Source organism: Salvelinus sp. IW2-2015, linkage group LG36 (assembly GCF_002910315.2).
Source record: "Salvelinus sp. IW2-2015 linkage group LG36, ASM291031v2, whole genome shotgun sequence".
In the NCBI taxonomy this organism is placed as follows: domain Eukaryota; kingdom Metazoa; phylum Chordata; class Actinopteri; order Salmoniformes; family Salmonidae; genus Salvelinus; species Salvelinus sp. IW2-2015.
Window position 1 is genome coordinate 21,531,745 of NC_036875.1, and position 17,917 is coordinate 21,549,661.

A 17,917-nucleotide genomic window follows, 5' to 3' on the forward strand; every position below is an offset into this window, starting at 1 on the left:
AATTCACTTTCAACAAGTGAACGAGAGAGGGAAGATCGGTGATCTTCCGATTAGTCGTGCTTGTTAGATCGAGGTGTTGATTGTATTGATAATCGCTTGAGTAATATCGAAGACCCAGGACGATGTATGTGTGTTTTAATCTGTCGATGTTAAGTAGCTATGTTTTTTAATGGCAATCTGTACCTACATTGTCCTTTATCCGTAAACTAAAGGAAGGTAAAGTTAAGATAGTTTGAAGTGTGTCTCTGCTACACCGCTGAGGAAGGCTGCCAAGCGGCGCGGGGCAAGAACCATGCCCGAGCTTTCCAAGATGAGGAAGCCCGACGTCAAGGTTGTCATTCTGGGCGACATGAACGTTGGGAAGACCTCACTGCTCCACAGGTACACGGATAGGAAGTTTAAAGACACCATGAGCACTGTCGGAGGGGCGTTTTTCCTCAAACAGTGGGGACCCTACAATATCTCAATTTGGGACACTGCTGGTAAGGTGTTCATTATTGACTGTTATGAGTAGGTCTCGTTTATAGTAGGTCTTACGTTATTTTCCTAATTGTTTTAATATCCACAGCCTGTTTAGAGTGGGGCCTTACACGTGTAACAATCAGTGTAGCCTGAGTAACCTTTGTCACTTTATAATGGTCAGCTCTGTTGTTGATTTCCACTGTGTTTACCTGTGGAGAGTACGTGACTCCTCCACCTGAGGGTTGCTTGGCTGGGACAGTCCCTTTCATGTGACTGTGGCCAGATCAGATTAGTGATCTGGCCTACCAGGTTAAATGGGCTACTGGACAAGAATTACAGATGTTGGACAAGTTGATTACTATTATGTTGGACTAGGTCATATTGGACAGATTAAATTGCCATTAAATCATAGTTAATCTGAAATTGGTCTATACTAATTCTACAAAACCCATCTCAAATTCTAGTTGGCACTGTGGAGGAGGTCATATCACATGATTTTATATAGTGCTACACTAAAACTTTATGATGTTAGACATTTTCAAGGTTCAAGATGTTCAGGGACAATAACATCACATTATGTATCTCTATATTTATTCCATCCACCAAGGGTAAGGCTATATCCTTCCTAGCCCAATATTGTACTAAAGGAGCCTAACATTACTCTTTAGTCCAAGGACCTTCCTTACATGTTCTGTTTAACCTTTTTTTGTTTTTTTGAAAATTAATTCTCWCTGATATGAAAGATGAGTTACTTATGCTTCCAAAACCATGTCGCAAGCGATGCGTGTTAATGTTCAGTCCGAGCGCCGCAACGCTTAACAAAACACCCCCTATAGAAGACGCCTTCGTTCAATGACTCTTATGCGTAATGTAATCGAACTTAGTCATGATCAAGGGCTATATCTTTCCAGATCTGGTGTTAGATATTGGACTGGGGGCAATGCCCAACAGCCAACATTGTTGATTTTTACCATATTTAAAAAAAAAATGGTTGGTATAAGGGGTGATGAAATGCAGACAATCAAGTCAACATAATGACAATGAATGTACAGTTGAAGTCGGAAGTTTAAATACACTTAGGTTGGAGTCATTAACTTGTTTTTCAACCACCACACACATTTCTTGTTAACAAACTATAATTTTGGCAAGTCGGTTAAGACATCTACTTTGTGCATGACACAAGTAATTTTTCCAACAATTGTTTACAGACAGATTATTTCACTTATAATTCCCTGTATCACAATTCCAGTGGGTCAGACGTTTACATACACTAAGTTGACTGTGCCTTTAAACAGCTTGTAAGATTCCAGAAAATTATGTCATGGCTTTAGAAGCTACTGATAGGCTAATTGACATAATTTGAGTCAATTGGAGGTGTACCTGTGGATGTATTTCAAGGCCTACCTTCAAACGCTGTGCCTATTTGCTTGACATCATGGGAAACTCAAAAGATATCAGGCCAAAAAATTGTAGACCTCCACAAGTCTGGTTCATCCTTGGGAGCAATTTCCAAATGCCTGAAGGTACCACGTTCATCTGTACAAACAATAGTACGCAAGTATAAACACCATGTGACCACGCAGCCGTCATACCGCTCAAGAAGGAGACGCGTTCTGTCTCCTAGAGATGAACGTACTTTGGTGCGAAAAGTGCAAATCAATCCCAGAACAACAGCAAAGGACCTTGTGAAGATGCTGGAGGAAACGGGTACAAAAGCCCACGTGAATAGCCCCCGTTATATGCAACTTTTCAGGGAAGTTAGGAACCAATATACACAGGTAGTAAGGAAAGCGAAGGCTAACTTTTTCAAGCAGAAATTTGCATCCTGTAGCACAAACTCAAAAAAGTTCTGGGACACTAAAGTCCATGGAGAATAAGAGCACCTCCTCCCAGCTGCCCACTGCACTGAGGCTAGGAAACACTGTCACCACCGATAAATCCACTAATTGAGAATTTCAATAAGCATTTTTCTACGGCTGGCCATGCTTTCCACCTGGCTACCCCTACCCCGATCAACAGCCCTCCACCCCCCACAGCAACTCGCCCAAGCCTCCCCCATTTCTCCTTCACCCAAATCCAGATAGCTGATGTTTTGAAAGAGCTGCAAAATCTGGACCCCTACAAATCAGCCGGGCTAGACAATCTGGACCCTCTCTTTCTAAAATTATCTGCCGAAATTGTTGCAACCGCTATTACTAGCCTGTTCAATCATCTGAGATTCCCATAGATTGGAAAGCTGCCGCGGTCATCCCCCTCTTCAAAGGGGGAGACACTCTAGACCCAAACTGCTACAGACATATCTATMCTACCCTGCCTTTCTAARGKCTTYGAAAGCCAARTTAACAAACAGATTACCGACCATTTAGAATCCCACCGTACCTTCTCTGCTATGCAACCTGGTTTCAGAGCTGGCCATGGGTGCACCTCAGCCACGCTCAAGGTCCTAAACGATATCATAACCGACATCGATAAGAGACATTACTGTGCAGCCATATTCATCGACCTGGCCAAGGCTTTCGACTTTGTCAATAACCACATTCTTATTGGCAGAATCAACAGCCTTGGTTTTTCAAATGATTGCCTCGCCTGGTTCACCAACTACTTCTCTGATAGATAAATCGGAGGGCCTGTTGTCCGGACCACTGGCAGTCTCTATAGGGGTGCCACAGGCTTCAATTCTCGGGCCGACTCTCTTCTCTGTAAACATCAATGATGTCGCTCTTGCTGCTGGTGATTCTCTGATCCAGCTCTACGCAGACGACACCATTCTGTATACCTCTGGCCATTCTTTGGACCCTGTGTTAACTAACCTCCAGACGAGCTTCAATGCCATACAACTCTCCTTCCGTGGCCTCCAACTGCTCTTAAATGCAAGTAAAACTAAATGCATGCTCTTCAACCGATCGCTGCCCGCCCGTACAGCATCACTACTCTGGACGGTTCTGACTTAGAATATGTGGACAACTACAAATACCTAGGTGTCTTGTTAGACTGTAAACTCTCCTTCCAGACTCGCATTAAGCATCTCCAAAATTAAATCTCGAATCGGCTTCCTATTTCTCAACAAAGCATCCTTCACTCATGCTGACAAACATACCCTCGTAAAATTTACCATCCTACCGATCCTCGACTTCGACTTCGGCGTAGTCATTTACAAAATAGCCTCCAACACTCTACTCAACAAATTGGATGCAGTCTATCACAGTTCCATCCGTTTTGTCACCAAAGCCCCATATACTACCCACCACTGTGACCTGTACGCTCTCGTTGGCTGGCCCTCGCTTCATACTTGTCACCAAACCCACTGGCTCCAGGTCATCTACAAGGCTCTGCTAGGTAAAGTGCCGCCTTATCTCAGCTCACTGGTCACCATAGCAGCACCCACCCGTAGCACACGCTCCAGCAGGTATATCTCACTGGTCACCCCCAAAGCCAATTCTTCCTTTGGCCGCCCTGCCTTCCAGTTCTCTGCCCTCAATGACTGGAACGAACTGCAAAAATCATATCTCCCTCACTAGCTTTAAGCACCAGCTGTCAGAGCAGCTCACAGATCACTACACATGTACATAGCCCATCTGTAAATGGTCCATCCAACTACCTCATCCCCATACTGTATTTATCTATTTATCTTGCTCCTTTGCACCACAGTATCTCTACTTGCACATTCATCTTCTGCACATCCACAATTCCAGTGTTTAATTGCTATATTGTAATTACTTCGCCACCATGGCCTATTTATTGCCTTACCTCCCTTATCCTACCTCATTTGCACATGCTGTATATAGACTTTTTCTACTGTATTATTGACTATGTTTGTTTATTCCATGTGTAACTCTGTGTTGTTGTTTGTGTCAAACTGATTTGCTTTATCTTGGCCAGGTCACAGTTGCAAACGAGAATTTGTTCTCAACTAGCCTACCTGGTTAAATAAAGTTGAAATAAATAAAGATATTGTACTTTTTGGAGAAATATCCTCTGGTCTGATGAAACAAAAATATAACTATTTGGCCATTATGACCATCGTTTGGAGGATAAAGGGGGAGGCTTGCAAGCCAAAGAACACCATCCCAACCGTGAAGCACGGGGGTGGCAGCATCATGTTGTGGGGGTGCTTTGCTGCAGGAGGGACTGGTGCACTTCACAAAATAGATGGGATCATGAGGGAGGAAATTTATGTGAATATATTGAAGCACCATCTCAAGACATCAGTCAGGAAGTTAAAGCTTGGTCGCAAATGGGTCTTCCAAATGGACAATGACCTCAAGCATACTTCCAAAGTTGTGGCAAAATGGCTTAAGGATAACAAAGTCAAGGTATTGGAGTGGCCATTACAAAGCTCTGACCTCAATCCTATAGAAAATGTGTGGGCAGAACTGAAAATATGTGTATGAGCAAGGAGGCCTACAAACCTGACTCAGTTACACCAGCTCTGTCAGGAGGAGTGGGCTAAAATTCACCCAACTTATTGTGGGAAGCTTGTGGAAGGCTACCTGAACCGTTTGACCCAAGTTAAACAAGTTATAGGCAATGCTACCAAATACTAATTGAGTGTATGTAAACTTCTGACCCACTGGGAATGTGATGAAAGAAAAAAAAGCTAAAATAAATCATTCTCTACTATTATTCTGACATTTCACATTCTTAAAATAAAGTGGTGATCCTAACTGACCTAAGACAGGGAATTTTTACTACGATTAAATGTCAGGAATTGTGAAAAACTGAGTTGAAATGTATTTGGCTAAGGTGTATGTAAACTTCCGACTTCAACTGTATATGCAATATTGTATTGACCAGAGTTTCAATGAATTATGTTTTGGGTTATTAGACCTAATTTTCAGAAAGACACACAGGCCTAGGCCTAAACTCGACATTCAGTGTTTTTGAAATCCTGATTGGCACACTTGTGGGGCTAATGCCCTCGCCTCATTGGAGGTTGTAACCTGGAAGTAATGATATGAATTGTTTTGGTCATTTGTATCAAATGGGCACTTCTGATACTTTATAATAACAGGTGAGATGAGAGGTTGGGATATATCAGTGCTTTGAACTTGGGTAAACATTTATCAAAATCATCTTAAATCACAGCAGGTGAAAGAAAGGTGAATTGGTTATATGACACAAGGAATATTACGACTATTAGAAAAAGCAAAATTATTTTGGTTGACTTACTGTAAGAAACTGGTGACAGAATGCTAAAACGAGTGTGTGTTTGCTTTGCACACCATTGTCAAAAGCAGTAAGGGGCTTAACACAAGCCCAGTGACTGTTGTTGTGTTAGAAAGATAGAAAAACCCCTGAGTCACCAAAACACAATTTCCTGCTCCTTATCCCCATGACCTCTCAGCAGTATGCTGTTGCCTGCCATGTCCACATCACAGGTTAAAATAGGAAGTATTATGATTGCACAATCAAGTCCGAAGTTCTTGGGGAAGGGGTTATGAGCCTTGTTAGTGAATGATTTACAGTATATAGAAGGGCTCAGACATTGTTGTAATTTCCCCGAAATCCTCCAATCCCGGCCAGACATCATGCTGACCATACTGGTGTAACATCTGATTCTGCAATCATGGAAACCAGAGGTGTTTTCCCCCCCCCCCGTATTGTAATTGAATGCAAGGAATGAATATCAGAAAAGTCTATAGTATCAGAAACTAAGCAAATGAAAGGGGAACAGAACAGAAAATACCATTGTCAAACAGCCACGGTATTGGTTCCTTATTCTCTATGGGAGTTTCAACTCTGATTTATTTCACTGCTTACTTGAATTCTTATGACTATTGGGGAGGGTTAGCTTTTTAGTAAACAGTAGCCTACATAGGCCTAGGCCTACTTCCAAACACATACTACTTACTTACACATTGTCTCACTTCAACCAATGGATGTTTCAGTGGTAGGTGGATCAACTTCCTACGGAAGTTATAGAGCCAGTAGCCGGTGGCTGCCGTCGTCTTTAGCCCTTAAGAGGGGAGGGGGACCTAATACTGGACCTAATATAACCCTGGAGTGTCGAGTCATCTCCCTAACTAGCACATGTCTTCCTGACTGGCCCTCCTCCCTACAGATGTATCTGTGGGCAGAATAGGACCCTAGCCCTGCTGCCCCACAACGACTCTCTACCCTGTAGAGATTATTCTCAAACCAAATCTTCCTCAAACTATCTTGATCCCAGGAAAATGGATGTGTCAGCATAAACTAGACTTTAGCACAGCTGTCCTTATTTGGTGGGTTATGTATCAGGCAAGCTACTTCTGGATAGCCAGGCCTAAGGTTTGTAATTCGATATCTTACGACCTGTGAAACATTTCATTTGGACCGAGTTCAAAGGTTCCCAGGATTTCTGGGAAATTTGGCAGATGATGTTCTGAACAAAGAGCTCTCTCACACACTCCACACTTGCACAAAGGCTCCCAGATGAGATTGCTGTACTGAAACACACACACACACACACACACACTCTCTGAAGAGCTTTTGTGTTATTCTACAACAATGGCTGCTTCTGTTTTTCGGCTACTGACTGTTTCGCTCTCTTTCTCTCGCTGTCTCTTTAGATCTCCCGCCCTCTCCCTTTTGTAATATGTAGGCTATAGGCTACCTGTAGTTTGGAAGCCCATTCTTTTTAAACTCGTGCCTTTTTGTCTGTGGTTGGTTTACCTTTATAGCTCAGTTGGTAGAGCATGGCGCCTGCAACGCTAAGCTAGTGGGATTGATTCCCGGGATCACCCATATGTAAAAAATGTATGCACGCATGACTAAGTCCTTTTGGTTAAAAGCATCTGCTAAATGGAATTTATTATTGTTATTACTTGGTGTCCGTTGGTCTATATAAGAACATCATGAATCTATATCAACTATTATGTGTATGCATCTACTCTCCTGTGTGCTTCTAATGTTTTCTGGTCATCCTTCCCTGTGTGTGTCCCAGGTCGGGAGCAGTTCCACGGGCTGGGCTCCATGTACTGCCGGGGCGCTGCTGCTGCCATCCTCACCTACGATGTGACCAACTGGCAGAGCCTGGCTGAGCTGGAGGAGCGCTTCCTGTCCCTCACCGACACGGCCAATAATGACTGCATCTACGCCATCGTGGGCAACAAGGCTGACATCACAGACCCCCAGGCCCAGCTGCTAGCCAACCAGGATGGCCTGACAGCGGACCAGAGAGAGGGGGACAGGGAGAGGACTGGGGAGCCCAGGGTGCCTTCTGCCTGTCCCACCCCTCCAGCCTCCCCCATCTCCCTGTCAGGGGTGTCAGTCAACAAGCAGGTGAGCCGGGAGGACGCAGAGGCGTTGTATGGGAGGATCCTTAGATACAAGGGTCTGGAGGAGACGAACAGCCTGCCTGCGGACAAGATGTGCTTCGAGACTAGTGCCAAGACCGGCTATAACGTGGACGCTCTTTTTGAGACGCTGTTCGATATGGTGCTGCCCTCCGTCCTCAAGAAGAGGACTGAGAGGGAGGGATCGCCCACTGTGGACCTGGAAGAGTGCAAAGGGACAGGAAAACGGGCTAGGGCCGCCTGCTGCTAGGGATTAGGGGGAGGTGGGGAGGGATGGATAAACTGTTTGGGGGTTTTAGACTGACCGTAAAGAGCTGAGTTCATGTCATCTGTATTGGTCTCCCAGGACATTCTGAGAATTTTCAGCGGTGACTGTTGATATACACACACACACCTGCACACACATTCTTTCAATCAAGCTGTCAATCAAATTAATAATTAAAACAAGTAATTTAATTATTCTTTCAATGAGCCAGAAAGTACTATAGTGGAGAGCTGGAGTAAGGAGTTCTTGGATTTTAAACATCTTCGAGAGGTTCTGTATGGACTTGAGTTCAGGCCAGAATTTCTGTATGTGTAGAGCAGGTTAGCATCTTTTGTAATTAATCTTCTCGGCAGAGTGGTCACTAGCTGGCGCATCCACAAAGTCATAAAATCAGATTTTTAAACTTAACCACACTGCTAACCATAACCTTAAATTAAGAGCAAAAAGCTATTTTTTTGTTTTCATTAATTTTTTACAATATAATCAATTTTGACTTTGCAGGTGGCCCATCTATTGGCTCTAGGGCAAGATGCATGACATGTCAACCTGCATATGGGTATGGGAAATAGGCTACTGGTACACAGTTCACCTGTTTATAAATCAATCATTGAATTTTTGTTCATTTTTTGGAATGAGAATGTCAGTAACTTTGTTTCCATCCACAGTTTTTTGCGAGTAGTCATTCTGTATATAAAAAAAAATCCTGACAACTGTGACGGAAACAGGAAGTTTCGGTACAATTTTATAAACGCCAACAGATTTGTTCGTTTGACATGGTGGCATCCTTCTGTCGGTGAAATTAATTGCGCTAGAAATGTTGGTGGAAATGCCTTTATACGCAGATATTGTTACAATAACCAGCATATCGAAGTAAACTTGGGAGGCACACGATGATATGTTGTGTGTGTGGTCCCCCAATACGACTCGGGAAAACGTAGTTTATTAGGCTACAGATAAAATAAGTTATGATGAACTTCACACGGTGGTGAAAGTGCAAGGTGATGAGCTTGATAAATAAATATCGAGGGTCTTATTCTGGTGACGTGATTATCGATGCTTGACTGCCGTTTGACCAATAAAAATATCCAYAATCTCATCACGTAGACTAAGCCTACCCAAACTGTATCTGTGAGCTGTTGGCTAGAGCACACGTGCCAAGACCAGAGTAGCACATTTACTATTTTAACGCAACAGTTTTTATGAAAACTTAAGCGAAAGTATATTTTGTGTTCACTACGTCATCACGCACATCTTTTTTTTWATCCGCAACAAATCCGTTTGGTATAAGCACACCACTGGTGGGAAAGTGCAGATTTTCTTTTCGTGGTGGTTAGAATATTCACATGAGAATTTGTCACCAAATGGATGGAAACCTAGCTACATATGCCCTTGTTCAACAGCAGTAATTGTTTGACTACCAGGGTGGCCACACTGAATTGTGTAAATTAATCCTATTTTAAAGATGTTTTAATGTTGGTTTAACAATCAGGCTTTACATTTGCTTAGGTGTGTTCTGTTGCATGTTTTTTTTTTACTGATTCCTTTTTTTCATGTAATTTGCACCAAATCTACACCACAATATGTGTAAGATACAAGTTTGATATTTTCAAATATACGATAAAAGATTCTTCTCATTTAGAAATAGGGGGATATAGTTTGTTTMAGCTAAAGTGTGAATGTCAATGCATGTACCACCAGCAGAAGTATAACAAACAAAACATTTTATTTTTTGTTATGACTCAATTACAATAGAATTCAATGGATTCATAGCACATCGAACTCATGGCCAATTTTACAAAATATATTTTTTWGTTCTGAGCAAAATAAAAATCAAGTTCATTCAGTGGATATAAATATACGTAGGAAAGTAAATCAGTGCATTTTGTGACCAAAACAATATATGAATGGGTAAGAGCTGTAATATATATTGATACATACACTTGATATATTGTTAACAAACAGTTTGCACTGTAAGGCCTCTTGATGCATAAATGTTATGTTACGTGAGAAGAAGACTTGATGTAAAGCAGATTAATACTGAATGTTAAGAGCATTTCTTCTCACTTAAATCTCAACCAAACCTCATTTACAATTGGTAGAGGGTTAGTGTAGTGGCATTACTGTATACCTGAATAATAAAAGGTAAGCGCACTTAAACAATCTAAATAACTGAAGCAGTGCACACACAATCAATATTATCAATCATTAGATTCATTGATAACTGAAGCAGTGCGTGCACAGGCATCTTTGGTTCTTTCAGCTGTATGGTCAGTTAAACATGTTAGGTACAGTGCATTCGGATAGTATACTTTTCCCACATTTTGTTACGGTACAGCCTTATTCTAAAATGGATTAAATTGTCGTCCCCCCCCCCCCCCATCAATCACACATAATGACAAAGTGGTTTTTAGTGTTTTTGTATTAAAAACAAAAAACTGAAATTTTACATTAGTATTCAGACCCTTTACTCAGTACAGCCTGGAGACACTACAAGCTTGGCACACCTGTGGTTGGGGAGTTTCTACAGACAATTCCTTTGACCTCATGGCTTGGTTTTTACTCTGACATGCACTGTCAACTGTAGGGCCTTATATAGACAGGTGTGTGCCTTTCCAAATCATGTCCAATCAACAGAATTTACCACAGGTGGACTCCAATGAAGTTGTAGAAACAGTATGTCCAATGGAAACAATATGCACCTGAGCTCAATTTAGAGACTCATCGCAAAGGGTCTGGATACTTACGTAAATACGGTATTTCTGTGTTGTTTTTTTAATACATTTGTAAAAATGTTGAAAAAACCTTTTGCTTTGTCATTTTAGAATAAGGCTGCAATGTAACAATGTGGGAAAAGTGAAGGGGTCTGAATACTTTCTAAATGCACTGTATACAACATAGCTGAGGTAATAAGTTAGAGCACCATATCAAATAGAACAAACAATTTAAAAAATAACATTAACATGTATATTTCATATCGCTGTTGACTTCATGCCGGGGCTTCTTTTCCAATTATCACCACAGGACACTTGCTCTCCACTTGAAGCGTTCACACAGTCCTTCAGTCATCACAAGATGCTGATCTAAGGTCTGTTTTGTGTTCTCCCCTTTATGGCTAAGGTTAAGATTTAGGGAGGGTGAGCTGATCCTAGATCTGTGCCTAAGTGTAATGTCTACCTGAATTGTGTTTGGTGGGGCGGTACGGTCAAAGGAAATTACATCACAGGGTCAAAGGGGACTAAGTGTGAGCCAGGTCACAGGTTCTTCATGCAGACCTGACATCGGCTGATGCGTGAGAGGAGTTGGCCTGCTTTCAGGGTCTCGGAGGCAGGCTCTGCCTGGAAGGACTGTTCGATGGAGGTGAGCCAGAAGCTGTGTTTGTTRGCGAAGTAATGGCAGGTGCCCTTGGCCCCGTTACACTCGATGAAGGGAGTGGTGCGGAAGTCCTCCAGACAGGAACCAGGGGACGACAAAGACTGACCACCGCCCTCGTCACCTGCTGCTGTGTGCTGTGGGRAGACGAGGGAGGGGAAGAGATTGCTTTCATATGTCCTGTGTTTTCAGATCAATAAAGATGAAAAGGAGACTAGAATAGGCCACTTTAGACTGTCTATTAGAACAGGAAGCAAGAGACTCACCATAAGGAAGGAGTAGCCAATCCACAGGCTGCGCCAGCCCACAGGGCATTGTGGGATGGTGATGTCCTGGCTGTGCACGGCGACGGCGACAGACGGAGCCTCGCACACAGAGCAGCGGCTGATRTAGGGTTTGATCTCATCCTCTTCCACAGGCATCATGGGAAGGGGTGCGGTGGTGGACAGCCAATAGGATTTGTCATTGCGGCTGGCATAGTAGCAGACGTCKCCGGGGTTGCAGTACAGGAAGGGCATGGTGTTGAAACGAGGGAGGCAGGAGCCTGCCAGACCTGGGATCAATAGAAACATTGAATGAACCAATTAATCAATACATGTATTCATATAAAAGGATGACACAGTGCTACAGCCACTACATGCTAACTTGAGAGAGCCTAATTGGTTCTATCTGCCAATGAAATATCAAATAAAATCTGAATAGATACAAGAATAAACTAATAATTGTGTGGTCTTTTTTACATTTTGTGTCTTTTAGGTTTTCTCATCCTCTGTCTCACCTAGGTCCTGGTTGTGGGCCTTTTCCTGGCCCTCGAAGTACAGTAGACTGTAGCCATCCCACAGCTTGGACATGCCCACGGGGCACATGGGGGTCTGCTCTGATTGGCTGTGCTTCACCAGCAGATATCCCACACTCACACTGCGTCCAGGCATGCCAGGCAACCCTGTAGTACCTGGGTTACCACGGTGTCCTAGGGGTCAGAGAGAGAGGTTAAAATGTGACTATTAAAACCTACCMAAACCAGAAACCGTGGATAGATGGCAGCATTCGCGCAAAACTGAAAGCGCCAACCACCACATTTAACCATGGCAAGGCCTGGAAATATGGCCGAATACAAACAGTGTAGTTATTCCCTCCGTAAGGCAATCAAACAGGCAAWATGTCAGTACAGAGACAAAGTGGAGACGCAGACACGAGACGTATGTGGCAGGGTCTACAGACAATCACAAACTACAAATGGAAAACCAGCCACGTCGCGGACACCGACATCTTGCTTCCGGATAAGCTAAACATCTTTTCGCCCGCTTTGAGGATAACACAGTGCCACCGAAGAGGCCAGCTACCAAGGACTGTGGGCTCTCCTTCTCCGTGGCCGACGTGAGTAAGACGTTTAAGCGAGTTAACCCTTGCAAGGCTGCCAGCCCAGACGATGTTCCTAGCCACGTCCTCAGAGCATGCGCAGACCAGCTGACTGGTGTGTTTACGGACATATTCAAGCTCTCCCTATCTCAGTCTGCTGTTCCCACATGCTTCAAGATGTCCGCCATTGTTCCTGTACCCAAGAAAGCAAAAGGTAACTGAACTAGATGACTATCGCCCTGTACCACTCACTTCTGTCATCAATAAGTGCTTTGAGAGACTAGTCACATGTCACCTCTACCTTACCTGACACCCTAGACCGACTTCCATTTGCTTACCGCCCCAATAGATCCACAGACAACGCAATCGCCATCGCACTGCTCACTGCCCTATCCCATCTGGACAAGAGGAATACTTATGTAAGAATGCTGTTCATTGACTATAGCTCAGCATTCAACACCATAGTACCATCCAAGCTCATTAAGCTCGGGGCCCTGGGTCTGAACCCTGCCCTGTGCAACTGGGTCCTGGGCTTGCTGATGGGCCGCCCCCAGGTGGTAAAGGTAGGAAACAACACCTCCACTTCGCTGATCCTCAACTCAGGGGCCCCACAAGGGTGTGTGCTCAGCCCCCTYCTATACTCCCTGTTCACCCATGACTGTGTGGCCACACACGCCTCCAACTCAATCATCAAGTTTGCAGACGACACAACAGTAGTAGGCCTGATTACCAACAATGACGAGACAGCCTACAGGGAGGAGGTGAGGGCCCTGGGAGTGTGGTGCCAGAAAAATAACCTCTCACTCAACCTCTTCAAAACAAAGGAGCTGATTGTGAACTTCAGGAAAGAGCAGGGGGTGCAYACCCCTATCCACATTGACAGGACCACAGTGAAGAAGGTGGAAAGCTTCAAGTTCCTCGGTGTACACATCACTGACAAACTGAAATGGTCCATCCACACAGACAGTGTTGTGAAGTAGGCGCTATTGCGCCTTCTTCAGGAGGCTGAAGAAATTTGTCTTGGCACCTAWCACACCTCACAAACTTTTAGAGATGCACAATTGAGAGTATCATGTCGGGCTGTATTACAGCCTGGTATGGCAACTGCCCCACCCGCAACCGCAGGGCTCTCCAGAGGGTGGTGCTGTCTGCCCAACGCATCACCGGGGGAAACTACCCTCCAGGACACCTACAGCACCCGATGTCACAGGAAGACCAAAACGATAATTAAGGACAACAACAACCCGAGCCACTGCCTGTTCACCCCACTATCATCCAGAAGGCGAGTTCAGTACAGGTGCATCAAAGCTGGGACCTGAAAAAGAAACTGAAAAACAGCTTCTATCTCAAGGCCATCAGACTGTTAAATAGCCATCACTAGCACCTTAGAGGCTGCTGCCCTATATACATAGACCTGAAATCACTGGCCACTTTAATAATGGAACACTAGTCACTTTAATAATGTTTACATATTTTGCATTACTCATCTCATACGTATATACTGAATTCTATTCTATTGTACTGTATTTTAGTCTATGCCGCTCCGACATTGCTCATCCAAATATTTATATATTCTTAATTCCATTCCTTTACTTTAGATTTGTGTGTATTGTTGTGAAATTGTTAGCTATTACTTATTACTGCACTGTTAGAGCTAGAAACACAAGCATTTCGCTACACCCGCAATAACATCTGCTAAACATGTGTATGTGACCAATAACATTCGATTTGAAATGCCTCTGTGTATAAGAGAGGAATTGTGTGCAATTTATTCATATGTTCCTTTTTAATTTGTGTGTGGTTAAAATGAATTTAACATGAAATAACACTTTCAGACAGTAGGGAACCATGAGGCCCTTCTATGTATATATTGTTCTTTTCATCTTTACAATCATTTTAATGATCTTCTGATTTCATCTCTTCTGTTTGTGTTGGAAAGAGAAGGGTTAGGTTAATACTGAAGATAAAAAAATATCCCAGATTTTTCTTTTGTGATCTCTGTGTAGAAAAATCGAGCTGGCTCAACCAGCCATTGACCTTCAGAAGCTGGACAGAAGTCCTCTGCCATTCAACTGTACTACAACAGAATTTTGGAGTGACAGTGGAATTAACCAATCACATTTTGACTTGCAATAGGAAGCACAGAAAAATTGTCAAAAAGTGAGCGCAAAAGCAAATAATCAGTGGTGCAAGCTGTAGTTTTCCCATAATGCAAGTAACATTACCTAGATTCTGTTGTGGTAATGTGACAATGGCTGCAGCCGCTGTTCTCAACTTTAAGGTGGATGTTGTTGCTCAGTTATTAGCATCACCTTTTTCAAGATTATCTTTCAAATTTCGTTTACAAACTATCATCTGGTGAGTGGCACTGTTTGTTGTTGCAGCTTGCTTGCTGTTAGCTACAGTATCTCTTGGAAAATAATGACTGTGAAATAATGACATTGTTGCATTTAAACTTTAGATCACCGGTTAGTGAGATGACCGTGATAAAATATTTTTGCAATGGGAAGTAATAGCTGGTTTGTTCATTTCATTCTGGAAATGAAATGGTTGTGCTTTTGTAAGGTTATGATTTTATGCCTACTGGAGTGAATGGGCTGCTTACTCTAACAATATTTGATGCTGTGTGTGACTGCTGTCGCCTGTCWATGTGTTTAACCAAGTGCACAAGTATTACGGTCGCTGGTCTTTCAGCACCACAAGCCTGTCACCTTTGATGTGACACTGCTGTTCTCGCTATTGGTGATAGTGGTGTTAGGCTACCRGGCTGGTTGCATTATTTTATACTGTGTGTCACATGTTGCGTCTGTGCCGGTTCTGTCTCTGTGTGCGCAGCAGCCCGAAGTGCAGCCAGGCCTGTTTGATTCATTCATAATGCCATCAAAAAGCATTGTTCCTCCTTCACTAGAACTAGAATGGTCTGACTACAGAAGAYATAATGTCAGGCGCATTAAGTGAAGCTATGTTTTCTTCTGTTATATTCTAGATTTTTGATACGTATTGGAAGATTTTTGGTTCCTCTGAAGGCCTAAATCCTATAGTCACGGTTCGCCACTGCTTTCAGGTAAAACAAGAGAACCATGAGAACTGTCAATGGAATACAGGTTTTAATTCATTTCAGATCAGCCACCTAAAATCCTGGCCCCTTCAGCACTAAACTAATTACATAACTAATAATCCCTACAGGCCATGGGTAATTTCTCTCATAAAACACCTGCGGCTCATTCAAACAAATAACACTCTGACCCAAACCCTCTGGTGGAAACTAGCTCCCTGCCTCACTCCCATTCTTAATCCCTTAATCCAGGCCTGATTGCTGTAATCCTTATATTCCCTGGCATGGCTGCCTTACTGTACCTACCTTCCATGCCTTGAAGACCAAGGTGGCCCCTCCCTCCGTCATTCCCACGGTACCCGGGGGTACCCGGTCTGCCACCCACCCCTGGCATCCCCTTCTGCCCCTGGGGGCCCAGGTAGCCTAAATTGGAAGGGGGGGGGGGGGTTAAAGAAGGGGTAAGGTAGAAGCAAAAAGAGGGGAATGGTCATTCAGTGAAGAAAGTCAGCCAATCCTACAGAAGCACTTGTATAAAGAACAACATTTGACATAGAGAAGTACATAACAATATTGTTACACAATATGAGGTAGTTGTGCTGCTGGATMCTCCTACCTGGAGCTCCAGGGGGTCCTTTCGGACCAGTCTCCCCTCGTACCCCCTCTGGTCCTCGGATGCCCTGAGGCCCTGGAGCACCCCTTTCTCCTGGCATCCTGAGGGGGACTGGGGCTGGGCCCTGGTTACCTGGGGCTCCCGGATAACCTGCAGGACCGGACCAGGTCACACACATTTTGTACGTGAGAAACAGGAAACTTTAATAATAGTGTAGGTGATTTYCAGGTGAATTATAGTGAGGTGCAGATTGATATCAAACCGAGGRAGATGATGTCTACCTATGGGTCCAGTACTTCCTTTTGGGCCGGAAGGACCTCGGTCTCCTTGGAAACCAAACCTACCAGGAATTCCCATCATCCCTTGCTCTCCCTTCACACCTTTGGGAAAAAAMCATGGCTGTTACTAATTTTACTGTTTCAGTACAAAATAACCAGCTCAATAATCCCTCCTTGTCAAATGTGAAACAGAAAGCCATCTACGATGGATAATAAAACATAATTCTGGATTGTATTTCGGAATTCCCACTCGGGCTACTATAATTCTATGATCTGTACCTTTCTTCCCAGACACTCCACTCTGTCCTTTGTAGCCTGATGGTCCCTGATCCCCCTGCTTTCCTTTCAGACCAGAGAATCCAGGGAAGCCATAGTGGCCAGCTAAACCCTTCTCTCCATATGGAGAGGGCTCACCAGGATATCCACGGGGCCCAGGGAAACCTATGAAACAGAACAATCATTATTAGCACACCAAATACATACACCAACCAAACACATCCCACACACCATGCACACCACATCCCAGAGGATACATACTTAGTTAATCTACTGTAAATCCACGCATTCCCCACTCTACTATACCTGGCAGCCCTTTGGATCCAGGGAAGCCAGGGTCTCCTGATGGTCCAGGTGTGTCTGAGGTGCCCTGTGGTCCATGGGGGCCCTGAAACCCTGGGGGTCCCACCTGGCCCTGGTCACCTGAGTACAAGGGACAAAAAAAGAAGAGAAGGGGGAGGTCTTAGATACTTTGAAATACTAAATGTCCTCCAAACCTTGTAACAAAAAGATGCAATGTGTCTTTTGGAGCAATGACTAACCTGGTTGTCCTTGAACGCCCTTCAAACCCAGCGATCCTGGGGTCCCGACCTCTGAGTTGGGTATACCTGTCTCACCCCTCGTTCCCTTAGCACCAGGAACACCTGGGGTTCCCAAGTTATCCTGACCTGGAAGTCCAGGGATGCCCTTCTCACCCTTCAGTCCATCCAGTCCCAATATACCCTTTAGTCCAGGAAAACCTGCAGAAAGGAGCAGATCAAACACAATGATAAGGCAAAGGTGTTGTGTGTGCACACCTGTGCTTTTGTGTTTGTGTGTGTGTGTGTGTGTGTGTGTGTGTGTACCTCTCTGTCCTGGGAAGCCTGGTCGTCCATTTGTGCCTGATTCTCCGGGGACCCCAGGCCATCCCTTCGTACCCTGGTTGCCTTGAAACCCTCCTTGACCATCAGATCCTGGAGACAGCAACCA

At 43.9% G+C, this 17,917-nt stretch overlaps 2 protein-coding genes across 2 annotated transcripts in view; one reads left to right on the forward strand and one right to left on the reverse strand.

Moving 5' to 3' along the window:
- The first annotated feature begins 9 nt into the window (after window positions 1-9).
- rab20 (RAB20, member RAS oncogene family) lies at window positions 10-10,375 on the forward strand. Its single transcript, XM_023981277.2, has 2 exons — window positions 10-482; window positions 7,385-10,375. Exons 1-2 carry the CDS (start codon window positions 293-295, stop codon window positions 7,984-7,986), a joined length of 792 nt encoding a protein of 263 aa, XP_023837045.1. The 5' UTR covers window positions 10-292; the 3' UTR covers window positions 7,987-10,375.
- LOC111959484 (collagen alpha-2(IV) chain) overlaps window positions 9,706-17,917 on the reverse strand; it is a 114,402-nt gene continuing 106,190 nt past the window's right edge. Inside the window, exons 39-48 of the mRNA XM_023981085.2 lie at window positions 17,794-17,901; window positions 17,491-17,688; window positions 17,255-17,371; window positions 16,952-17,113; window positions 16,676-16,774; window positions 16,398-16,544; window positions 16,091-16,207; window positions 12,149-12,340; window positions 11,637-11,923; window positions 9,706-11,507 (exon numbers count right to left, since the gene is read on the reverse strand). Coding sequence (XP_023836853.2) covers window positions 11,253-11,507; window positions 11,637-11,923; window positions 12,149-12,340; window positions 16,091-16,207; window positions 16,398-16,544; window positions 16,676-16,774; window positions 16,952-17,113; window positions 17,255-17,371; window positions 17,491-17,688; window positions 17,794-17,901 — 1,682 coding nt within the window. The 3' untranslated portion in view covers window positions 9,706-11,252. The remainder of the gene's footprint in view (window positions 11,508-11,636; window positions 11,924-12,148; window positions 12,341-16,090; window positions 16,208-16,397; window positions 16,545-16,675; window positions 16,775-16,951; window positions 17,114-17,254; window positions 17,372-17,490; window positions 17,689-17,793; window positions 17,902-17,917) is intronic.